This window comes from Sesamum indicum, linkage group LG6, assembly GCF_026168435.1.
Source record: "Sesamum indicum cultivar Baizhima isolate 11 linkage group LG6, ASM2616843v1, whole genome shotgun sequence".
In the NCBI taxonomy this organism is placed as follows: Eukaryota; Viridiplantae; Streptophyta; class Magnoliopsida; order Lamiales; family Pedaliaceae; genus Sesamum; species Sesamum indicum.
Genome location: NC_142662.1, coordinates 27,388,708 through 27,413,581, shown reverse-complemented (window position 1 = coordinate 27,413,581; position 24,874 = coordinate 27,388,708). Strand labels below are relative to the sequence as shown.

General features: G+C 34.4%; 6 protein-coding genes across 6 annotated transcripts; 5 read left to right on the top strand and 1 right to left on the bottom strand.

Annotated features, from left to right (window-relative positions):
- Window positions 1-1,848: 1,848 nt before the first annotated feature.
- On the top strand, window positions 1,849-6,825 carry LOC105163076 (importin subunit alpha). Its single transcript, XM_011081294.3, has 11 exons — window positions 1,849-2,309; window positions 2,674-2,770; window positions 2,864-2,955; window positions 3,049-3,180; window positions 3,312-3,497; window positions 3,591-3,754; window positions 3,888-3,966; window positions 5,048-5,176; window positions 5,476-5,603; window positions 5,674-6,047; window positions 6,300-6,825. Exons 1-10 carry the CDS (start codon window positions 2,100-2,102, stop codon window positions 6,044-6,046), a joined length of 1,590 nt encoding a protein of 529 aa, XP_011079596.1. The 5' UTR covers window positions 1,849-2,099; the 3' UTR covers window position 6,047; window positions 6,300-6,825.
- A 2,661-nt stretch (window positions 6,826-9,486) lies between these two features.
- LOC105163077 (GATA transcription factor 15) lies at window positions 9,487-11,270 on the top strand. Its single transcript, XM_011081296.3, has 3 exons — window positions 9,487-10,352; window positions 10,445-10,552; window positions 10,652-11,270. Exons 1-3 carry the CDS (start codon window positions 10,332-10,334, stop codon window positions 10,913-10,915), a joined length of 393 nt encoding a protein of 130 aa, XP_011079598.1. The 5' UTR covers window positions 9,487-10,331; the 3' UTR covers window positions 10,916-11,270.
- A 1,542-nt stretch (window positions 11,271-12,812) lies between these two features.
- Window positions 12,813-13,890, top strand: LOC105163078 (GATA transcription factor-like protein). The gene is made up of 2 exons (XM_011081298.3): window positions 12,813-13,025; window positions 13,206-13,890. Exons 1-2 carry the CDS (start codon window positions 12,876-12,878, stop codon window positions 13,773-13,775), a joined length of 720 nt encoding a protein of 239 aa, XP_011079600.1. The 5' UTR covers window positions 12,813-12,875; the 3' UTR covers window positions 13,776-13,890.
- Window positions 13,891-15,169: 1,279 nt separating this feature from the next.
- Window positions 15,170-16,294, bottom strand: LOC105163079 (uncharacterized). The gene has a single exon (XM_088881921.1). It carries the CDS (start codon window positions 16,075-16,077, stop codon window positions 15,541-15,543), a length of 537 nt encoding a protein of 178 aa, XP_088738047.1. The 5' UTR covers window positions 16,078-16,294; the 3' UTR covers window positions 15,170-15,540.
- A 2,405-nt stretch (window positions 16,295-18,699) lies between these two features.
- LOC105163080 (uncharacterized) lies at window positions 18,700-19,629 on the top strand. Its single transcript, XM_011081299.3, has 2 exons — window positions 18,700-18,897; window positions 18,998-19,629. The coding sequence occupies exons 1-2, from the start codon at window positions 18,820-18,822 to the stop codon at window positions 19,487-19,489; spliced, it is 570 nt and encodes a 189-aa protein (XP_011079601.1). The 5' UTR covers window positions 18,700-18,819; the 3' UTR covers window positions 19,490-19,629.
- Window positions 19,630-23,862: 4,233 nt separating this feature from the next.
- LOC105163081 (uncharacterized) lies at window positions 23,863-24,614 on the top strand. Its single transcript, XM_011081300.3, has one exon. It carries the CDS (start codon window positions 24,070-24,072, stop codon window positions 24,523-24,525), a length of 456 nt encoding a protein of 151 aa, XP_011079602.1. The 5' UTR covers window positions 23,863-24,069; the 3' UTR covers window positions 24,526-24,614.
- The last annotated feature ends 260 nt before the right edge of the window (window positions 24,615-24,874 follow it).

Below are 24,874 nucleotides of genomic sequence, written 5' to 3'. Positions count from 1 at the left end.
ATGCTTATATTGCTAAATTTTGAAGGAGAAAACTTTCTTTAAATGTTATATTACATCTATTTTTATTTATTTTTTAATCATACCTACTAATGTCAAGTATCTTGTAAATAAATTTAGTTAATTTTTAGTTTTTACAATCTATATAATTTAGAGTATAAAATACTATATCATCTCAAAATATTTTTGATACGACATTATGTTGATATTTATTCAATTATGTGCATGCTACTTAACCTATTACGTGTATAAAATTGAAAAATAAATCAAATTATTAAATATTTGATTGATAAAAACTCATTTGAATTCGATTTGACAAACCAAACTTGAACAAGGTTTTTTTTTCGTTCGATAAACTCGATCTCGATTAGTCTAAATATAATAATTTTATAATTAAAAATATCAATCAGTCGAGCTCGATTTATATTTGACCCAATTAGAAATTTACTTAAATTAATAATCAAATCAAATTAAAACTCAAATTTTCAACCTTGATAATAATTCAAATAATATTAAATAATGATTTATTCGACTAAAATCGAATAGTTTATAGTCCTATACGTGCGTGTTGGAGGCTTGCTTGTTTTCATTTTGTAACAATTGAAAAAGACACAAACATATTAAATATTAGTTTACATCTTTACAAAACATGTATGATGCCTGCTAGTTTCGCACGGATCCGATGAGTTTGAACTTTGATAATGAATTTAAGTTGATTAAGCAAAAGATCTTGAGAGGACCTATAAAACAACACACTAGAACTCTGATACCCAAATTAGCATCGTAATGAGAAATTGAGATATAAATAAAAAATTCGTGAGAAAATTATGATTAGAATGCAAGTTGATAACTACAACAAGAGTAGAAAGCAGTTTTCTTGATTTTGGAATGTGTCCCCATTGGGGGACTGTACCTATATTTATAGAGGGGGGTCTCCTTTCGTTGGGACTTTGCATACTACCTGTATTTTTGAAAAAGATGGTAAGATACATGTAGATAAGGCATGATTTGGTCTTATCTTTGGCTGATCAGTTTACAACAGTACGTTTTTGCTCGAAGGATGACTCCTTTCATGTGAGGACTCCTATTCTATGGGGAGTCCTAGGTTTAGGAATCATGAGTTTTGGGGGCGCCTCCCTTCTCTGGGGCTGTTCTAATTGGATCTTGAAGGTGGGTTTGTGGTCTGAAGCATTTTATTGGGCCCCTATCTTGGGTTGAATCAGCGGATCTTTTGGTGGGCTATTCTCTTTTTGGGCTGATGGGCTTTATGAAATAAGTAAAACCTCAAAATGAATCATAAAGCCATTACACTTTATGAAATTAATTGTATAAGTGAACTGATAACTCATCCCACCTCTCATTTAGATTTTACAGTAAATTAATAGCAAGTGTCACACTAAAAATCGGGCCCCACATATCGCGATGCAAACAATCTACAGGACTCTACTAAAAAATGTTTTGAAGAGTGTTGGTGGATTCTAGTACTTGTTCCTGTATAGTCAAGTTTATATCATGGCCTACGAGAAAAGACTCGAATTCCAGCCCCTGCGGTTGGAGTACTGAATCTTTTGTCAAATATCATATGGGCTATTGGCCCACAAACCTTAATCCTATCAGCTGGGAGGCCCACAACAAAAACAAACCTCCTATAATTCGCACACTCCAACGGCTACCATCTAAAGTAAACCCTAATCTTGCGAAGCAGGCAATTCCGCTCCCCCAAAATCTTTTTTAATTTCCAATTCAAAATTCAAACCTAGTGGCATTACCGTTAATAGTAAGAAAACCGAGGCTAGTACGTATCGTTGCGGTGGGTGGAGCCGCTATAATGATCATCGCCTGATTCTAATTTTACTTGAAAAATCCTCTCTTCTCTTCTCTCCTCTCACTATCCAGCTCTAAAGAAAAAGAGAAAATTTTCTCTCTCTGCACAAAAAGAAAATCTCAAAATTCTCATCTCAAGGTTTCGTCCGTATCCCAAATATTCTCCCATACTCCATTCTCATCTGGCACAGAAGAAAGAGGAAATTATTAGGTATCGATTTTTTAAGAATTCGATTGTTTTTCTTCTTTTCTATTTTGGTTTTGGATCGACCGCGACGATGTCGTTGAGGCCGAATGCGAGGACGGAGGTTCGCCGGAGCCGGTACAAGGTGGCGGTGGATGCGGAAGAGGGGCGCCGGCGGAGGGAGGATAATATGGTGGAGATCCGGAAGAATAGAAGAGAGGAAAATTTACTGAAGAAGCGTCGCGAGGGGCTTCAAGCTCAGCAATTTCAGCCAGCAGTCAACGTTCCGCAGCTAGATAAGAAGGTAAATACGATTAATGGATGCTGTTCGATTTTTGGATTATATATTTGAACATAGGGTTTGGATCTGATCCATGGATTTATTGATTGCTGAACCTGCTGTAATTAGTAGGTCTTTGTTGTTAAGTTTAGCACGTCGACCTGAGTGTATTGATATTTTCCTGAATCATGATCAAATACTCAGTTTTTATGATGAAGTCCGTAGCCTTTGTAAACACGAAGTATATTTCTCTCTTGGAGTCCTCAATGGATTTTGGTAGGAAACTTCACCTAAAATAAGAGTTCACATCCTTCACTAGCTGTATATGCAGATTGCTTTAAGCTTGCATTTCAATTAAGCCTAGTATTCGCTTTTTTTTTTTTCCCAGTTAGAAAGTCTTCCAGCTATGGTTGCTGGCGTTTGGTCTAATGATGGTGCACTTCAGCTTGAGGCCACAACTCAGTTCCGTAAACTTCTGTCAATAGGTACTTTACTATTTGCACTTGGAGCTGATCTCATTTCTGTATATTAACCATTTTTGTTTGAGAATGTTCTTTTTTATTGTTATTGCGCCACAGAGCGAAATCCGCCAATTGAGGAAGTGATACAGTCTGGAGTTGTTCCTCGTTTTGTTGAGTTTCTTGCGAGAGATGATTACCCACAGCTTCAGGTAAAAAAGTTTTGGCTTGTTGCTACAGGTTTTGTCTATTGTTTGATGTAATCTTAATTGTTTGGGTCGCATATTGACTTCTTCCTATTTTAGTTTGAGGCTGCCTGGGCTCTCACGAACATTGCCTCTGGGACATCTGACAACACCAAAGTTGTGATCGATCATGGTGCTGTTCCGATTTTTGTGAGACTTCTTAGTTCTCCAAGTGATGACGTGCGCGAACAGGTATGTATTGCCAAATGTTGATGCACATGCACTTTTTAGATACAATATATTTCCTGCTTCCGATTAAGTAATACCGACCAATACTGCTTTGAATTCGTACTTTTCTGATTTTGTTTGACAATGTTGTGTAGGCGGTTTGGGCATTGGGTAACGTTGCTGGTGACTCGCCTAAATGTCGTGATCTTGTCCTTGGTTATGGAGCTTTAATGCCATTATTAGCACAATTTAATGATCAAGCTAAGCTATCCATGTTGCGGAATGCAACATGGACACTGTCAAACTTCTGTCGGGGAAAGCCGCAACCTCAATTTGAGCAGGTATGTCCTTACTATGTGTCAGCTTGTTTTGTTTTGATCATATCTTCTGCAAAACCCATGTAACTGCAACCTGCATTTGAAAACCTTGACCAGGTCAAACCAGCACTTCCTGCTCTTGCTCATCTTATACATACAAATGATGAAGAAGTCCTTACAGATGCATGCTGGGCGCTTTCATATCTGTCTGATGGTGTTAATGATAAAATCCAAGCTGTAATTGAAGCTGGTGTATGCCCACGTCTGGTTGAGCTTTTACTGTAAGCGACAAAATGATGTTCTTAAATTTCATGTTTATGGTTGTTAAATCCTTTAAAGTCCCGGTTGGTTTGTTGAACTTTTGTATGTAGTTTCTTATTTAGTGTTTTGCCCTATTTCCTTTGGGTTTTGCAGACATCCCTCACCATCAGTTCTGATTCCTGCCTTGCGCACAGTTGGTAATATTGTGACTGGTGATGATGCCCAGACTCAGGTATCTGGATGGATACTCATACTTTCATCAGTGATTTTAATATGCTATCTTTTATTCATATCCATGGCTAGTTTACTTATCCCTTGTTAGCACTGCACTTCACCTTGGTAGAGGACATTAGAAAATAATTTCTTGAATCTGCTCTTATGGAGTTATGAGTTGATAATTGCTTTGTCATCTTTCTGCTTGTTTTGTCCTTGTATTAATTTTTACTTATATGTAAGCCTCATTGGTTGTGTTTTTGTTGTAATTAGTATATTGAGTGTGATTAAGTGTTGCTTACTTTGTTATGGTTTTAATAGGGCAGCAAAAATGCACCATATTTAGCTTGTCTAATTTTGTCACTTTATCTTTTCCATTGTTTGAGTAAAATGCTTTGAGCATACAAAACATTAGGTTCCAGGTGGTGTTTGGCTTATGATAATCAGCTTTAATAACACAGTTTTCAGGATGAAATTTTTGTGTCTTGTTATTCATAGTCGGCATAAGCTGTATTTTCTTTGAAAAGTTAGGTGTAAGTTGATTGGATTGGCAACCAAATGTATAGTTAAAGTTATTGGTGCTGCTCTATTCGTGTTTAAGTGTTCATTATGTTTTTAACAATATTTTCTCTCTGGAAATTTAGTTCTTAATCTCTTCAACCAATTATTTTATCCTTATTCTTTGTTTGGTTAATTCCTGTTGCCTTGGAACTTCCGGCATAATAATTTCAAATCATTTAATGAACACAATACTTCATACTTGGTTTTGTAGCCCTATAGGGTGTGTACCTTCATCTATTTGAGGATCATTAAGCCTTGAGAGATATCAGAACCCTTGATTGGAAAAAGACTTGCTCTCTTTGCTCACCGTAATACCAAATAATTGTATTATGAGGGAGTGTCTCAACTTTTTGCCAAGCATATATATTTCTTTAACTAGTACCACAGTTAGAGATCAGTGCGCTGGTTTACAAAGATCTTCTGGAGAGTAACGCCATCAGAAGTTTGTTCTCCCTAGATCATCCTTTGGATATTATTGTTAGGTTTTTGTATTATGTTTATCTGTAGTGGAGTTTTAACTTCCTTTCAATCATTTTCAGGTTATCATCGATAATAGGGCTCTTCCTTGCCTGCTTAACTTGTTGACGCAAAATTATAAGAAAAGCATCAAGAAGGAAGCCTGTTGGACTATCTCAAACATCACTGCTGGAAATAGGGACCAGATACAGGTATGCAGCCTGCAGTGGATCTATTTTGCTTTAATTGCTGGATTTTTTAATCAATCAAGAGAGCAACATTCCTCAATTGTTGTGGGAAGAAAATTGATTCAGCTGTAGCTAGTCTATATTGAATACAGAAAGTTTGTCTTCTAAGCTGTTTATTTTTGTTTGCTTTTTTCAAAAAGATTTTTCTTGTTAATTGTAGATCACATTATTTTTTATGAATCAGGCAATTGAATTATATTTATGTTTTCTTTTAAGTTTTGAAGTGAAAATATGTGGGGGCTTTATTGTTTGACTGTGCACAGGCTGTTATTGAGGCTGGCATTATTTCCCCTCTAGTGGTTCTGCTTCAAAATGCGGAGTTTGAGATAAAAAAAGAGGCTGCCTGGGCTATTTCAAATGCCACTTCTGGTGGAACTAGTGATCAAATCAAGTATGATATTTTGACACCATTTTCATATTTATTGTGGTAGGTGTGAAAATTTATCCAACTTATTTGGCAGGTTTTTGGTACGCGAGGGATGTATAAAACCACTCTGTGATCTTCTCGTTTGTCCTGACCCAAGAATTGTTACGGTTTGCTTGGAAGGTCTTGAGAACATTCTGAAGGTTGGAGAAGCTGAGAAGAACCAAGGCAATACCGGAGATGTGAATGTCTATGCCCAGATGATTGACAGTGCAGAAGGTCTTGAGAAGATTGAAAATCTTCAAAGTCATGACAACAATGAAATTTATGAAAAGGCAGTGAAGATTCTAGAAACATATTGGTTGGAAGAAGAGGATGAGCAGCTGGTCTCTGGTGATGCTCCACAATCTGGCTTCAACTTTGGAGGTGGAGATCTTCCAGTTCCATCAGGGGGATTCAAATTCAGTTAAGGTAAAATAAAGTCCTTACAATGTCAATCTGCATATGCTGAATAATGTATTATAATAATGGCGCAATTCTTCATAATGGATTACTGCTGCGTGTGATTTCCTGTGTAAAGGACCCGATGTAGGGTATCATAGATAAATATAGTCCTTTGATGTTCATTTTATGTTTACCCAGAGCAAATCTAGCTTTATTTTTCGAGCCTTTGCTTTCAATGTTCATGTGCATCAAGGACACCAACAAATTTGAAATGTACAGGACTTCTTATCTCGTTGGAATGGGTGTCCCCTGGATGTGGCTGGTTGAAATTGTCATCTGGAGTTAGGAGGAGGTTCCTTGTAAGATGCAAATGCTCTTGTGCATGAAGAGATGAAGTCCATCTGAGTCTTTGGTCCTCCGAGGTGGCTGAATAATAAAAAGGATCTTGTGGTATTATCAGCCAGTTATTGCAAGTTTTTGATGCAAATCAAACCTCTTGAAATTTGGAGTCCTCTTTTGCGTATTTGGGTCTGTGCTGTCAGTTATTTCTTCCATGTTATGGGAAGATATAACCTATCTTATGTATATGACATGGAAAATGTTTTCCATGTCGGCCGGAGTAAATAAATCGAAAACGAGTCATATGTAATTTTTTGTGAATGTACTAGTTGGTTGTTTCGGGTCAACACAGTCTGGTCTGTTGAAGGTTCTTCTTTTGAGTAGTTTTGAAGATGTATTTGTCTGGGTAACTTAATGCGATTATTGAAAATTTCCAAGAAATCTTACTAGTCATTTTCTTCTTTTATACTGATTTTTCTTAGGTTGATTTATCTTCTTATAAACAATTCAGGCTCCCGGTTTCCGGAGCCTGTTATGCTTCAGCGATCTGCATCCAGCAGGCTGGAGCTACTTACTTCTAATTGCTGCTTTTCTCTACTATAGTTCTAAGTTGGATGTCATCATCAATATTATATTTCTGTTGTTGCTGACAGCTCATATTTCTGGTGGACAGACTGATTTTGGTCAGTGCGCAACCAGAGGCTAGCTAAACATCAAAGCCCCTGGGAAAAGACAAAAAAGGTAATGCTTTTTTTGTAGCCCCAACGAGACAGCTCAGATTATTAACTGGTTTTATATTTTCTCACTTATTGTACACTATTCTCAACTTTTGTGGGATTTAGAGCATGTTTGACTGAGTTTCTTATAAGCTACTTAAAGCATATAGTTCTTAAGCTCTTGAAATTGTCTGACAATTTTTTTTTTAATAACTTATAAAATTATAAAATAAGGTGATTTAGAACTTATAATCTCTTTAAAAGAAGGTAACCTAACCCAACTTTAATCTTAACATTTAATGAATAAAAATGCCCTCATAATTTTGTTAATAATTTATTTTTATTCATCGTATCATTGGCATTTTCCCCCCAAAGCAAAACTATCTATTTATATAATTTTAAATTCTAATAATTTGATAATTTTTTTTGTTAATAATGTGGAGAGCTTATTATGCTGATACTCTGACATCTTGGAAGCTACGACATTTTATTTGCCCAACGCTTCCATTATTTAATTTTAAAATAAGTGTTAACATCTTTGCGCTCTTAAAACATCATGTGTAGGAGTTTATAAAATGTCTTAAAACACCTTCTTAGTCTTGCTGAGAGACTTAAGTACTGGAGGGAAAGATGATCAATCCTTTAAGGAGTTACTGATAGACACTGTTAAAAACTAAGATTATTATGGAAATCATATTTGAGTAATTCAAGACAGAGCTAATTAATTGATTTAACATCTACAAAGGTGCAAGAGAGTACGCTGAAGGGGAATCTGCTGTCCCTCAATCGACAATTGGTTTCTCTAATATGGTGACTTATACTTTGCTGGTCTTTTATTGTTTAGTAAATAAATTTAGATTTTAGGAAGTCTTCTCTGGGCATTCACTTTGTCTTGGATCCTCAGTTCCATACTTACATGGCTGGAGCAGCCAGCTCATTACCAGTAAGATATTGGTATTGGGCTTTCCGTTATTTATAGCTACATAACACAGTAAGGTATTCTTGTTATTGTTTATATGATGTTCAGGTAGATAGTATTGCTGGAGCTGCTCAATTAACCTAGTAATTTTAAATATGGTTAATCAATTAACCTGCTCCTAAATCCAACCCACACCTCATCTTCCTAAATTGAGTATTTGACATAAACAGTCGTTTGGGTACCAATAAAATATTCCGTAATTATTCGGTACGTCAACCACTAGTATATTATTTATATTTATCTTAAAAACAATGTTTCATAATACTACCGACTTGTGTTATTTCATTGATGCTCAATTGGCCACGAAAGAAGGGATATTTTCTCGCTTTTTTCCCTCGTATATTTTATGTTTACATAATTTAGTTTAATTGAGCATACTGACTATTATTATCATCATCATCCTTATAATTATTATTTTCTGTGCACACTAAGTAGGTTTTGAAAGAATATGATGAAAAGAGGTGTCCAAAATGTAGGGTGGTTTAAAGAATGAACGGGGGGGTTGGGCTGCACTTTTGAAGTTGAGGACAAATGGGTCCGGGCCTGTCCTGTCCTGTCCTGTCTTTTCATACCAACCCCAATAATATGAGCCGGATTTCTGTCCTTCTCCCCAACTTTTTCTCCGCAATATTTTTTAATTTTATCACCATATTACGGAAATTTGAATTGGAATGTAGATTTCACAATTTAATTAAGATAAAATTGAAATAAAAGTTGGTGGCAAAGTCAAACACAAAGTTAATAGAGTACTTGGTTAAAACCGATTCTACAGTATTTCATTCTTTTATTCTTTGTTGTTGTTGTTTGTCTTTCCCTGTTTTTGTATTGCGAGACATTCCGATTTCTACAGTACAAGTAACAGTGAAGCAGGTTGTGATTATCAGGAGCTGGGCGCGGTACTGGGTTTGCCTTTTGCGTGCTGCTCGCTCTTCTCTTCTGTAGTTTAGGACAATTTCTACTGCCTTAATTGAATATATTTATTAATTTGTTGGTAATAATAAAAAAAATGGTTGGTGCGGGTGCGATAGCTTTTGACTGTCTAAGGTAGGAGGTCAACTCAAATTTTTGGGAACTCTACGCAGCTACTGTCAAGTCAGCCCCATTTGTCTAGTAAGTTTGGCTTTTCTCACTTGTTAAATCAATCTAGATTAAAATAAATATATACATGCATTTATTTATTTTCACGTTCCAAATCCAGTTACACCTAACATGTATTTTTTATATTTAAGATGAACTACATCTAACTATTCGGTAATTATAAATACTTATCTATTATTTTAAAAATTATGAATATTTTTTTAAAATTAATATTTGTCTAACAAATGTCCTCACAATGAGAATTTATTAGACTATTTTTAATTTTATGATATATCTGTAATTTTATAAATAATAATCGGATATTTGTAAATATGAGTGGAACATATTATGATTTACTCTTTTATTTTATTTAATGTAAATTAATTTGGTTTTATTTTTATTAATAGTTATTGAGTAGTAAAATCATGGTAACATTTCCAATTCAGCTGAAAACTTGCCTGCTGTGCTGTCTGTAAATTGTGTTGACTTTTGTCAAATAGCACCCAATTCATCAGACAAATTCCTTGCTTGGCCCTCTTGCTTACCTCAAACAAACCCCTGCCACTTTTAGTTAAACCATTTCATGCCATAATTACAAAATGGCCCAGGTAATTTACTTATTGCATAAATTTTTTTCCTTAAATTACTAATAATTGTGACTTAGGTGGTTTTGTTGCAAAATGCATATATGTGCATTTAATTACATCCTCCGTGTGGTTTTCTCACAGGCGAGATCAGGAAGAATGAACGGCTGAGATTGTGGAATTCAAAATTTGAAATCGTTGAGGGGCATAACAGTCAATCGGCAAGAAATCTAGAGTCAGCTAGGGTTTCGTGTACGGCTGGCTTTCCAAATATTTCTGTTGAGATATATAAAACGATTAGATCAGCCCACAGAAAAACACACACTACACACATTCACTCTCTCACTCACTCACAATAACGGCCCATCCACTTCCCACTGATCACTCTCTCTCTCTCTCTCTCTCTCTCTCTCTCTCTCTCCCTCCTACCCTTTTCTAATCCCCCCCTGATCACTAAAATCCCATCCCTTCCCTTTCTCTCTTTTCAATTTCTTTTGTTCAATTTGATCATGTCATCTTCTGAGTGACCTTCTCTCGCACCCTCCAACACTACTCTGTGGGTTTTTTTTTTTTAATTACTTTGGATTATTGAAGAAGTAATACTCTGCTTGATGATATGGATCTGAAGGTAGATAAGGTGAGGAATCAAGTGATTACACCACTATTTTGCACAATCGTTGAGGATCAAATCATGACAACTTCACTCACAAGGTTGATTTATTTTTTCAGAAAGCAGATTCGGAGGAGAAAAACATCAACAGCTCTTCGTTGAAAAGTTGCAGCGACTGTCACACTACCAGAACTCCCCTATGGAGAGGCGGACCAGCTGGACCCAAGGTGCATTACTCTTTTTTTTTTTTTTCTTTTTTTTTCTTATTAAATGAGATGATCTATCCGTTTTACTAATGTTTTTGTTTTGTGGTACTTGATTTTCAGTCATTGTGCAATGCTTGCGGGATCAAGTATAACAAGAAGAGGAGGCAGCTTCTGGGATTAGATACAGGAAGAAGTAACCGGAAAAAGAAGAGAACAAGCGTCAGTCGGAGTGATCAAGTTGGAGAGATACTGAAAATGCGATTTATGGCGTTGGGAAGCGACATGGTTCTGCAGAGATCAGGAAAACTGATGAGCAAGTTGCGAGAGGAAGAGCAAGCGGCTATACTGTTGATGGCTCTCTCTTGCGGATCTGTTTATGCTTAGGGAGTAGTACCTCAAGTTGATGCGGTTGTACCAGCGATTTCGAAATTTGAAAGGGAAAAAAGAAATGATTCTAACCCATTGTAATCGATTTAATGATAGGATGCACTGATGTAATCACTAACAATGATTATTTTGGACATGTTTTTTTTTTTTTTTTTTCCTAGTAGGATTAATTTCATATTTGACTTGTGCTGCTGTTATTATATTGTGGCTGTGACGTCGCACTCTTTGTTGGTAGAAAACGAGAACCACAAATGGGACTGTAATCACATTTTCTCTTCATGTGAAGTGATTTTGAGCCTTGTTTGTGGTGTTGGAAAAGAAATGGAACGCGTGTATGTGAAATATTTTTTAATTTAATGCCAATAATGTGCATAATTTTGTGCTAGAAAGGAAGGGAATCTGAATCTCGAAACATATGCTGCAGATTAGAACACTTTTCATCTGAGTTGTCTAACAAATATTGCTGATATGGACCAAATCACCTATGGATACTTGTGGAACAATCAAGAAATATCATTCGTTGTTCAGAGAGTAAAACTAATAAATTTAGTTATAAATTACGAATTCAAAGAGATTTAATCGCCTAATTACGTATTACGAATTTGCTTCAAATTATTATTTTATTAGGATCACTTAGATTCTTTTTGAAAATGTGATTTTAAAATTATACTTACGTAAAATTCTTTTTTATACTTGATATCCTTCTATTAAGATTTGAACAAAAAATGCTCACTTTAACCAAAAAATATATACATTTTTAATTTGACTCCATTTAATATTTTCATGTATATTTAGTGATCAATGTATTATATATATGTCGAGTGAAATGAGGTAGGTGTAAATATTGAATTTTTTAAGGGAAAAAGTGTAATTTTAGAAATAAAGTATAATTTTATATTTTAAAATTGAATCTAAGTATAATTAACTCTTCTTCTTCTTATTGTTATTGTTATTATTTTATTGGATTTTTACTGGGAAAACAAGAGAAATGACAGGTCATCCACACATGTCACCTTCCTTAAACACTCTTAAACCCACAAGAGTTGTTCAAAATGACTATATTAAAGGTGATGAATACAGTAAAGTCGGATAGCTGCCCGTCAATTATATGATTAAAAGTCAAATTGTATCTGCGACTTTCCTCATCGGAGGACATGGCTTCTTTGCCATTGAAGATCTTCATCTTCATCCTATCACACTATGAAACAACATATAACTTCAATTTAGCCTCATCAAAATCAGACTGAATTCCCATTATTTTTAAAGTAGTGGGATTATGATGAGTAAGCCAAATAAATCCACTTTCAGACAAGCAAGAACTAACTCGACAACCTAAAATCCAAACTTAAATTTATAATAAATTTGAATTTCTTTAGTGTAGTAGTGTCTCGATTACTCCATCTAATTCCACTCAAGTCTACAACTCTAAGTGCATCAATTCGACCATTTCTGACCTAATTCATCTTAAATCCAATCAAGTACTTGTGAAACAAATACTTCATCTAAAATTTAAATTATAATAATTAAAAATATTTAATATTAATATTTTAGTGCGTGCAAATACTTCATGTAAAATTTGTTCAAACTATCACGTAAAAAAAATTAAATTATTTAAAAAATATGTTTAATATTAACATTTCAATCATTACTTTTAGAACCCGAGAGATGGTTGGTTAAAGAAAAAAAGAAGGATGCAGAGGCAAGATGGGCAAATTTCGTGGTGCTTCTAGCTCATTCGGAGCAACCAAAATGGTGCTCCAACCATTGAAAGAACAAAAATGACACGAAGGCTCTGGCAACTCCTGGAACCAACTGCCGCGTGTAGGAAACCGGACACGCGTCATCCAGAAAACGATTATAATTCATCTCACCCAAAACCCATAAATTCTAGTGTGAACTTTCTTCCTTTAATCGGGGAGAAATTGTAAGCTGAATTCAAATCAACCAGGAAAAAAAAATGCAATCCAGATTAGCTGCCACCGCCGTGAAATTCAGTCCGCGGGACCTATTTTCCGGTCACCAAAAGAAGTTTCTGGCGCAGAGGCTTTGCAGCGCCACCTCAAGTGGCAGAACTGCCGATCCTGCTGAGCATGCCGTAGAACCTGATGTAAGTGCACCGTGTGATTTTGATTTTTATGCATGTGTAGTTTCTTATAGTGATTTCGATTTGTGAGTGTAGGTTGCGATATGAATATTAGAACGCCAATTGAGGTTATAGAGTAGAGCATTATAACAACGGAGCAAGTAAAATTCCACGTATTGAAATTCTGATTAACTAACTCTGCAGGAAGTGTACGTAACAGAAGCAATACAGGACGAAAAGCGCCGTCACTCACAAGAGCAGGGACCGACCACCAAGGACAACGAACCATACGTTCCTCCCAAATCGCCATTTGAATCGACGTCAAAACTGGAATCCAGCGGCGTCGGCCCCCGCACAGACCCGATCGCGCAACAAAAGCGGCGGAACTCCGCTTTCCCTGCTCAAATCGGCGATGTGAGTTGCGTGGGAATCGACGGCAGCCCGTGGCCGGACGATGAAAAGGAAACCGACAGGAAAGAACAAAGAGAAGAGCAATTGGAAGATGATAGGGAGTACTTCAAGCACCACAAAGCGTCGCCGTTGTCGGAAATTGAAGTTGCGGATACTAGAAAGCCGATAAGTAGGGCAACTGATGGAACGGGACAGAAGGAGAGTGTAGGGGGTGGGGCAATGGTGTGGAGGGCGGAGCAGCTGGATACTGCGGAGGAGTCGCTGCGTAGAGCGGTGGAGATATTTAGATGGAATGCGATGAGGGGCGACCCTGATTCTCCCCATGGCAGAGTCCTCCGTGAGCTTCGTGGTGAATATTGGTGAAGCGCTGTATGTTTGATTTTCCCCCCTATGGTTTTGGGCTTTTGAGTTTGAAAATAAGTGGTTGTAAATCTGCTCTGTTCTGGAGAAAAAGCAAATGAAATGTGGTTTCATGGGATGATTAAATTATATTAATTTGGATTTTGATGTATTAGTGACGTATTAAATAAATTCGTTGATAAGAGGAAGGATGCCTAATTGGAATATAAGTATAGAGTTCAACACTCATTAAACTTATTATTAATTAATTGATTGTTTTCATATCACACTACTCTATTTTACAAGTCCTAGATTGTAATAAAACTTCTCCCGTCATCTACGTCTTGTTTGGTTTTGTTTTTATTTTTTAAACAATAATTAAAATAAAATACAACGCTTACCTTTATTGTAATGTTTTACGGTTATTGTTGTTCCCATCATTCATTTTTATATAATTTTATAAATTAATATTTTTTCATAATGTTGATGACGATTGTACAGTTCAATAAAAAAAAGTTATCTGTCAATGCCATGCAAAACAAGAAATTCATCTGACATTTTTAATAATAAGAAAATGAGTTTATTAGTTTAATAATATAAAATACATTCGTATTATTAATCCAAATATGTTTTCAATTCCACAGCAACATTTGTTTCTTATGACAAATCCGAACAATTTCACACCACAAAGTTTATGTAAAGTTAACAGCATACATTTTTTTATTACAAATTAAGTATAAATATGTTGTAAATATATCTCATAAGTCTTCCAAAATATATAGTATATAAAATATGAAAACTATCAGTCTAATTTGTACTAACTTTTTATTCGTTTCAAGAATATTAGTCAATTGTGCCCGACAGCTAATCTAATAAAAAGAACATATTGACCCTTTTGCAAACATCCATCTTCAGGAAAGATGTCAATCATGCTACAAAAATACTATATTTATTATATAATTAATTAAAATCCACCAACACAATCTAAACCAACTTTACGAAAAACACTATGCATTGCATTTCCAGAAAAAATTATGAAAAAGGGAAAAAGAAAAAGTAGCATTAAAGAACAAACAAGGCATGTGCAGCAACACATACTAAAGCGGAGGAAAACGAATCTCTATGGGGCCATATAAACAATAAACACTACCCCTTCCCCTTTGCTTCTATTTCCAACCACAACCACATGTTCCTTAGTGCCCTCCAGCCCCCCACCCCCTCCCGCCCTTCCTTCCCGATTTATGTACCGCTTCCGTCAACAATCTCCACACTAGCTACCCAGCTGCTTTATCATGTCATCATCACTTACACAGAAATTCCTCCCTCCCTCTTGCTGCTGCCGCTTTATCATGTGCTACTACACTACCCACATGCTAATTCAACATAATGCCGTATGCTAATTCATATGAAATCGAAAATTTCGTGACAAGAGAAATTACAGTTATTAGAACTTTTATGGACAATAATTTAGGTACAAAATGTGAGGGCAAAAGTAGTTACTAGTCTTCTTCAACACCTTATTCTACAAATAATGGATTGGAGGCAGCGACTACAAGTAACTATTATTGTAGGATATATGATGAGGAGGTTATACTTGGAAAGAATCAGGAATACTTCACTTCAATCTGCATTCTTTTTCTGCTTCTGTTGCCGCGCGCCATCTGCTGCAAACCCAAATCTCCGCACCGCATTTGTAAAATTAACCTGAAAATTATGAGGAAAAAAGGAAAAATATAGATGTAATTTATAGAAGTGTTAATTTTGGAGCGTGCGATTTGGTTCTGGGAATTCAAAGAAAGAAGAGAAGGGAGGATGTGATGATAAGGAGAGAAGAAATGAGGAGGTTGCTTTTGAATTGAACGGAATGGGAGTAGTCATCGTCGGAGTGAGAGGAAGGTGGCGGAGGGCTATAGTAGTAGTAAGGGAAGTACGGAACAATTGGGTTCGGCGGTGGGGGTGTAGGGTAACCGTAGGGATTTGACGGGGGATAGTACGTGCCACCGCCACCGCCACCACCGTAGGGTGGAGGATAATTGGATGATTGTGCGGGAGGAGGTGGTGGTGAGAAGTAGTACACACCACCGCCGCTGGGTGGTGAAGGTGGAGGGGGGCAGTTGGGGCCCGTGGGTGGCGGGGGAGAGGGCGGAGGAGGGGATGGGACTGGCGAGGGCGGGGGAGGAGAGAGAATAGGTTGACATGGGTTGTCACAAGAGGAGCACATTGTGCAGGCAATTTGGTCCTTAGACATTGCTGTAATTGTATTCATAGCCGAGGAGAAATGAGTGAGAAAAAGTGAGAAGAAGAGGAGGAGGAAAAGAGCGTCCATTCTTGCAACTCTTGATGATAAAAAACAGAGACAGAGATTGGTAAAGTAGAAGGTCAACAGTGTGTGTGTGTGTGTATATAAAGAAGAGTGGAGCGATTTTTTAATTTTTGGAAAATATTCGGTGATTTGATGGAAAGTTGAGAGAAAAGATAGAAAAGGAAAAGCAAAGTGAAGAAGAGAGGGGAGAGGGGAGAGGGGGCATGTGATGTGTATTGGTAGCCGCTCCCATCCTCCCTAATTTTATCTTCTACGCTACATTATCATCAACACGCTACAAAAATAATGCCATCTCCACTTTATTATTATTATTTCTCATTTCATCCCTTGCAAATTAATTCCTTCAAATACATTTATTAATGCATATAATTACAATTTAATATCATTATCCCAAATCAACACCTTACAAAATAAAGGGTAAACTATATTGATATCCTGAAATTGAATTAAAATACACAAATATCTTCTATCCTTATGAATTAAACTTTCCTTTTAGTTGAGATAAAATACATATTTTAATTACTCATGTACTGTACTAAATACTACTTAGCAGTGAAATTCAAACTCGTATCATTAATAGAACTAATAATTTAATCATAGACATATGAGTTTACCAGAGATTTTTTTTTTATATATATAGCTGTGATAATTGTAAATCATAAAAATTAAATTCTAATTATATAAAAATAATTAGTGTGGAAATGTATTAAATAACTAACAAGGCTGTTAATTATAACCATTTACAACGTGATCAACTTCATTAAATGAGGTTAGTATGTATATATATATAGAGAGAGAGAGAGAGAGAGATGGAGTCCAGGACAAAGATACATATAGAAACAAAAGTCCAGCTAAAAAATCATGGTCATGCACCATTCTTTTGTTCTTTTCCACAATGTGGTGGATAAACTGCGCTCTTCTTCTTTGTCTACCCATTTCTCTGCCATATGTAAATAAGTTACTTTATTAATTAAACTTATAATTACGAATAAGGTAGCACAGTTAGTTATAACTGAGAGAGCAGCAAATGCACGTGAAATGTATGGATCCGATGAGGCTGAGGCGTACAATTCATGAACAAGAATGTAAAAACACGCGTAGAAATCAATGGTTGAGGCGATAAGGTCGCCACCCATATTGAACAGTCCACACATATTTAATGCCGTGTAGCCCACATTGACACAGCTCCTAACTCATAAACCTCAAACACAACAAACACTATAATACAAACTCGTAAATTTTCTTTTGTAAAGCAAAGAGCATTCAGTACAATAATAATTTATCTTAGTTACATGCAATAAAACTACTATTAGCGATGTCTAGAAGAATCGTACATCTATACTTGTCTGTATTACATGTTTGGCAGAGCTATGTATATATCGGATGGATTCGGGCATGATTTGTTTTCTTCTTCTAACGTCACCTAAATGAAATTCCATTTCATTTATATAGCGTGTCTGTATTACATGAAACATTCATATTTAATATTATTTTATAATTTAATAGTGTATGCCTAAATTTATTTAAAAAAATTTATATGCTTATATATATTTATTATAAAATATGTTTAGAACTTATAAAGTATTTGAAAAAGCTTATAAATTTATCCAAACACCCCCTAAATCCTCTCACATGTATTTTTCCGCAACTCAGTGTTTATCAATCTTTGGTAAACAACAATATTTCCGATCAAAATTACAAGTCAACTGACAAAAATAAAGAAGCGGTTTCTTCTTTTCCCACTGAAAGACAAAAGTTGCATTCATTATAACATGATGATCGCTAATTCCTTCATACAAATAATTAATAAAAATAATCCAAACAAATGCCGGACCGAATCATTAATCTAAATTTCCAAATTCTAGTTATGGGCTTTGGCCCAAGTTATCCAATTATCAGACCATGGTTTTTCCGAAATGTTTGTATTCTGCCCCTGTGTTCCTCATTTCATCATAGGCATAGTTACACTCACATCTCTCAAGATTTGATATCAATACATGTAAATCTTATATTGATTAAAAAATTACATTTAGCATCTCTGAAATTTGAAAAATTATAACAAATTAGTTTATTCGTTAGTCAAAATTCATTATATTTAACAATATTAATAGAAAAAATTGAATGGAAAAATTTATATATACCATCGACTAATTTATTACTGCCTTATTATAGGCCAAATAATTTTTTTACAAACTAAACTACCCTTATAAAAGTGAAAATATAATTTCTCATATGCATTAATGCGTGAAGATATGTGAAGATAATTTGATCATAAAAAGATCTATTTGATTTATAGTAAGTCAATCGGGGTAAATATATTTTTTTTTAATTTTATTTTTATTGATATCAACAAATTCAGTAAATTTTGAGAGACGGAGAAATTAATTTGTTAGATGAAATCAAATCTTAAAAGTAGTAAATATAATTTTCTCAAATAAAAAAAAAATTTACGTGTAATTATACCATACCTCAACGAAGAAGAGTGTAATTATCTCTTCATCTTATCCTTCACAATTCACATTGCAATTTCTTCACATCCCTATTTTGGTGGTTGATTTAATGTTTCCACCCAACTCTTAGGCGGGAAACTCTAATACTCCCGTACATTAAATAAATAAAAACTTCAAACTTTCCGCCTAACCAAGATTTGAATTTGAATATTTCAAACTGGAGCTCTTCCCTTTTTCACTTCATATGAAGATTTCTGCTTCCCAATAGAGTTTCTCCGATCTACACAAGAAAACAATGCCGACCGAAAAGAAGGATTCCGCGCTAAAAGCTAACAGCTCGTCCCTTTCATCTCACCATCCTCCATACATTCAGGTGCTGATAAAAATTCTCAGTTCCATTCATCATCATTTTCTAATATATATATACGGTGGGAATTATACGTATTCAAACCTTGATTGTATGTGTTTTTCAGATGATAACTGAAGCAATAACCACCATGAAGGATCGGACGGGTTCCAGCCAACCGGCGATCGCGAAATTCATTGAGGAGAACTACACGAAATTGCTTCCCCCAAATTTTAAGAAAATTCTGTCCATCCAGTTGAAGAGATTTGTGAAATCGGAGAAGCTAGTCAAAGTGAAGAACTCCTACAAGGTCTCCGCCTCTGAGAAGACGAAGAAATCATCAGTTTCAGCGCAGAAGAAAGCGAGCACAGTTCCGGAAAAGGAGACTGCAAACAAATCAACTGTTGTGAGAAACGCCGAAACAAAAGTTACCGTCGGGAAGAGGACAAAGAGGCTGAGCCAGGTCAAAACTCCGGAGGTATTGAAGAAGATGAGAACGACTTATGCTAATGGAGAGAAAATGAAGACGAGCAAAGCTGTAACTCAGGCGAAGAAGAAGTTGGCTCCGAAGTCGGTGAAAACAGGTTCGATGCCGCCGGCCAAAAGAGCGAAGAATTGATGGAAATTTGAAATTGTGAAATTATTTTGCTAAGATGTTAGGTTGTGTTAGTTTGCTTTTAAGAATTAATGCTTTTATCTCTGTTGTTTGTGAATTCTTATGTGCTTTTTTATGGTATCATCGTTTAACGTGCTTGCAAATTGATTGGGAAATTTGGATAAGGTTAGAATTCATCGTTGTTTGATTGATTTGATGATATCATGAAGTAATCTACGTACAAAATTTTAATTTCTTAGGGACACAAGAAACTTATTTTGTAGCTTTGTTTAGAAATACATTTTATATGAAATTTTAGATGTATAAGTTCATTTAAAAAGATATGGATGCTTTGGTATTTAGGATAAAATAAGATTATAAATTTTACATAATGTAAATAAAGAAAATTTTACAATTGATGTTATCAAAGTTAGATAAGTTTGTCAAAATATTAAGCGTTTTGGACATTGGTACCATCTATTAATTCTACACTTTCTTATATAATTTTAGAATTATTATTAAAACTTAATTTACCATCAACATTAAGAAATAAAAAGGCTTTATTCTAATTAATATATTTCTATTTTCTACGATGATTCATTTAAAATAGATTGTTCATAATCAATTAACCAATCCCGATTAATTCAGTAATCCAATAATACCCGTTACCATAGGTAATCGTTAGAAATGGTCCGTAGTACTAGAAAAAAGGTGAAATTGATGTTAATTTTTAACTAAACTACACAAATCATATAGATATGATCTTTCTATCAAGTTGTTGCCCGATCAAAGTTTAAGGTACATAATTCTAAATCGGTTCCAATACTGGAGTTCAATAACTATAGGGTTAATTACATTTTTCCATCTAAACTATGACCGTTTTTATATTTTAACATCTTAAATTTTTTTTTGTGTGTGTGAGTCAATCCATCTCAACTTTACAAAAATTTGCACCTTACCATTTATAGATATTTTCAACCATTTTTTTGTCAGTAAATATCACATGCAATGCTTATGTGATGTTTTATTTTCAACATACGAACAGTATGTGATGTTTTTTCTACCAGAAAAATTATAAAAAAGATAGTCATATATGATAAAGTTTAAATTTCGTCAAGTTGAGATGGTTTTTCATAAAAAAAAAAAGACAATATAAAAACGGGTATTATTCTGATGACAAAAATGTAACTTATCTGCAACTATTTTTCCACTTTTGACTATGTTTCTCATTAATCAATGTCGGAAACTATTTTCCTATTTGATGACAGTTGTGGCCAAAAACTTCTAAATTAACATAATCTAGAGGACATAAGAGACCATCATCATCATAATCATAATATTTCTCAAATATGACATTCTAATATTCTTTAAGTATAATTCTTTAATTTTTCTAGTAATTTTCTATCAATTCCTCTTTACTATATAATATGATGAAACACTAATACATATAATTAAGTATTTGGTCAGTAAACTCGCTGAATTTGAGTAAATTAATTATGGTAATGGTTAAATATAACAATCTAATAATTTAATTAACCAACTATAGTATTTTTAAGTTAATTGGACTATTTAATTTTACACTAATTTTAATAATCAAACTCATAAAAATTTTTCGATTAAACAGTATATCAGTCATTATAAATTGCATTTTGTAAATAAACTAATCAAATAATATAATTATATAAATTAATTAATTAAAATTAAAAAAAAAAAAAACTCGCCTACTTGTTTAATCACACCCTCGAGTGTGTGCAAATGTGTATATGAATAAGTTTATGTGTGTGCATGTGCAAAATTTATGCTTTTCAATTGTTCCTCCAACAATAGTTTGCATGTATGCAGTGAGGCGGTGGGGGTGATGTCCCACACGACACGTTCTCTTTTCTCAATACTATTTGCACACACATATATATATGATTTATTCATTTTTTAACTTAATTTTTTTTTTAGGAATATCCATTAAATTTTTCTTATTTTTTTTAATTTATATAATTTATTTTCAAATATTATACTGTAATACAATTTACTCCGTTTAAATTTGCTTTCAATCTATTCGTGATCAAATCTGAATTTATTTAATAATTATCGATTAGTCTTACAATTATATATAAAAATGCAAAGATGCCACATAAGCACCCACTAAAGTGCATAGACTTTACATTTATCATATGAATGCATAGTCTCTATAGATTGGAAAAGAATAAACTGTAGTTATGATACTTAACATTATATCGAATAAAATTACTATCAAAAATTACAAAAAGAACCAACTAATTGACTTTTGGGTCACCTATACTATCATATAGTAACACTAAAAAGAAAATATTTTTTCAACAATTATGTGATGAAATAGACATCTCTCGTAGTGGTTTATTTACGTGGTTTGAAGGTAGAATTATGTTGACAATTTACCTATCGATTCGATTGTCTTCTCGAGTAGAACCCAACTCCTAAACTGTAATATTGAACACCCATAAGATTTAGTAGACTTTGCGAATGTAATTACTGGAGTATCAAAAAGTAAAGATTAGCTGTTTTTTTTTATACTAAATATACTTTATTAATAGCAAAGAATTTTTTTGAAGAATCAAAAAGTGTATTTTTCAGATAAATTTCAAGTTTTTTAGAGGAAATTATCGGAAAAAATGCAGTACAAGTTAGAGGTTGATGAGATGTAGAAGGAGATTAATAATGAATGTTGAATAATATTGGTTGTCTGTCCGTGAAATGCAAAATTTAAAATACAGGACCCACCACATACCATAAATGAGGTGAAAAACAATTCTCTCGCACCTTCATTATTGTACCATTACATCTCCTTCCTTCATGCCATCCAATTTATATGAATTAAATCACCTCCAACCACTGTCTCACTCTATTAATATATATTATATTTTTTAAATATTAATCCAAATTTTATCGAATTTAAAATAATTATATATAATACATTAAAAGTATAATTGGTCTTTAATTTAAAAAATAATTACTCATATAATAAGTATATTACACTTATTTTATAAATAGTTTAATTCCAACAAACCCCATTTTAAAAAAATTATCTTTCTTGGTCCCAAATCTGCAAACCCAATTATTAATTAACCCACTTCTCGTCCACTTTTTAATGTTTTGTCTCTATTCATCTCTCATTCGCACACATATACATCGGCTTCAGAGATCATGACTCCATGTTGGCAATATAAACATATCTCAATTATTAATTTGATGAAATTAAATAAAAAAAGCAATAAAATAATCAAGAGATTATATATTGAGAAAGTACAATAATAATTTTATATTAAAATTTACATTATTTTTTTGGACGTATGGGAAGAAGGCCACATTATTGCAGGTGGGCCGCAGAGCCCATGGTTTTCGGTCAAGCAACTTCATTTTCTAAATTTTTAATTCTAATCAGATTTTATTGAATTATTTAAATAATAATTCTTAAAAAATAAAATAAATATGATATACTTATTATATGACATTGATTATTTTTTTTAAACTCTATATTATTTATATCACAAAAAATTTTAATTATCTTATGTTTAGCCAACAGTTGGATCAAACTCAATTTAAATTAAAATTTTGTATCTATGTTATTGGATGCTTTGGACATACGACGGATACCGCGTGCCTCGGTGCTCACACATGCATTTAACTCCTGCTACAGCAGCAGCCGTGAATATTATACTAAAAATGGAAGTGGGAGCTAGGCTGCGTTTGGTTGATGAAGTTTTTGGATCCGATCGGTTTAAATCAAATGACGTTGCATTAAAATTTTTAATCTATAGTCAAATACTAATATAATAACAGAATTCAATATTACATGTTCAAGTGTAATGTACCCACTAGTTAGCTTGTACCAAGACTTGGTCAGGAAGTGAATAAATAACCTCCCGACCTAAAAAATTGCATTTTTTATAAGGTTGAATGTAGCTGATCTATTTTTATATTAAAATTGTCTAATTACTATAGATCGATAACTCATAATTGTTGGTTCATTTAATATAGTGATATTATTCTCAAAAGGACTTTCTATGACTTAGACATTGAAATTATAATCAAAACCTATTTAGTGTAGTCTAATGTATTATAGTGATTTAAAGCTCCGAGGACGACAACTCATGCAAGACTTGAAAACTTGAGAATGGTCCATAATTGAAAAACAATCTTGTTTCCAGCTTACGTTAAGCATTAATCTTGTCCTATTTTTTTATTTTTAAAATAATTATAATGGTTAAGGTTTATCCGAAAACTTGTAATTTGACTTTTGAACTCGAAATTTTCATTAGGTTTTTTACTTTGCGGCCAAATAAATAAAGGTTGTGATATCACCCACTTTATCAGTAAATGGAAGTGAGTTTCCACTAAATTTTGTTCCAACCAAACGCGCCCTATAATGAAAAGTTTTGTAAAGATTGACTTCAAGTAGGCAGCATTAATTGCTCACCCTCCTCCTCCTCCTCCTCCTCTTTCTCCTCCCTATTAATATATCCAACGCCTCTTCCCAAACTCCCACCTATTTATCTCGACATGATAATCCCATTTCTTTCCACTATTTATACACTCAATTGAATTGAAGAGAGAGAAAAATTGGAATCCGGATGGAAGGAGTTTCAGCCACAGTATACAAAGGAGTTAGAGGATACTGGAGGAGGAAAGGCTACGAGCGGCTCAACGGCGCCGGCCGGAAAAGAAAGACTCATGTGGTGGAGCTAGCTCCCGGCGGATCCGCACGGAGGCGTCGATTTTGGCGGATAAAGCTGATGCCGCGCCTGAAGCTGAAACTGAAGCTCCGCTTTTCACCGAAGAAATTCCTTCTGGGTTTGAGAGATGCCTACGTTAATATGATGATGAAAATCGCAAACACGAGGGTAATAGCCGGTGGATTTGGCGGCGCGTATACCGGCTCTGGTGTTGCGGAATTCGGATTGAGACCGATGAAAGAGTATGACGAGCGGATGCTTGTGGAGATCTACAAATCAATTGTGATGGCGCAGGGACAATTGGTGCCCCGCGACGCCGCCTGTATTGACTCCGAAATTGCCTGCCGACGGTAATGAATAAATTATCACTAATTCATAACTGCTGTTGTTTATATTTCAATTTCCAGTAAATTCAGATCAATAAAATTTCAAGTCGACTTCAACCTTTTCTCGTTTAACTTTTTGTTTGCTTTATCAACCCCCCCCACACACACACACAAAACAAATGAATGAAATGAATCTCACTCCATTGAAATACGACTGCAATTTTCCATGTATTAACTAGAAATCTCTTTTTCCATTCAATTTTTACCCGGAATGATATAGATGATAGGGTAGGGGATGATGTCAACTGAACTAACGTATCCTATTTCTTTAAAATTGGTGATAAATTAATGTTTGGAAAAGTTGGTAGTGTGTTTTT

Bases quoted from the DNA above. Each gene is read 5' to 3' on its own strand.
- LOC105163079 (XM_088881921.1), bottom strand. From the start codon at position 16,077: ATGGACGCTCTTTTCCTCCTCCTCTTCTTCTCACTTTTTCTCACTCAT.
- LOC105163077 (XM_011081296.3), top strand. From the start codon at position 10,332: ATGGATCTGAAGGTAGATAAG. The intron at 10,353-10,444 runs GTGAGGAATCAA...TTATTTTTTCAG, and splicing joins TGGATCTGAAGGTAGATAAG to AAAGCAGATTCGGAGGAGAA. The intron at 10,553-10,651 runs GTGCATTACTCT...CTTGATTTTCAG, and splicing joins GCGGACCAGCTGGACCCAAG to TCATTGTGCAATGCTTGCGG.
- LOC105163080 (XM_011081299.3), top strand. From the start codon at position 18,820: ATGCCGACCGAAAAGAAGGATTCCGCGCTAAAAGCTAACAGCTCGTCC. The intron at 18,898-18,997 runs GTGCTGATAAAA...TGTGTTTTTCAG, and splicing joins ACCATCCTCCATACATTCAG to ATGATAACTGAAGCAATAAC.
- LOC105163081 (XM_011081300.3), top strand. From the start codon at position 24,070: ATGGAAGGAGTTTCAGCCACAGTATACAAAGGAGTTAGAGGATACTGG.
- LOC105163078 (XM_011081298.3), top strand. From the start codon at position 12,876: ATGCAATCCAGATTAGCTGCCACCGCCGTGAAATTCAGTCCGCGGGAC. The intron at 13,026-13,205 runs GTAAGTGCACCG...CTAACTCTGCAG, and splicing joins AGCATGCCGTAGAACCTGAT to GAAGTGTACGTAACAGAAGC.
- LOC105163076 (XM_011081294.3), top strand. From the start codon at position 2,100: ATGTCGTTGAGGCCGAATGCGAGGACGGAGGTTCGCCGGAGCCGGTAC. The intron at 2,310-2,673 runs GTAAATACGATT...TTTTTTTCCCAG, and splicing joins TTCCGCAGCTAGATAAGAAG to TTAGAAAGTCTTCCAGCTAT. The intron at 2,956-3,048 runs GTAAAAAAGTTT...TTCCTATTTTAG, and splicing joins ATGATTACCCACAGCTTCAG to TTTGAGGCTGCCTGGGCTCT.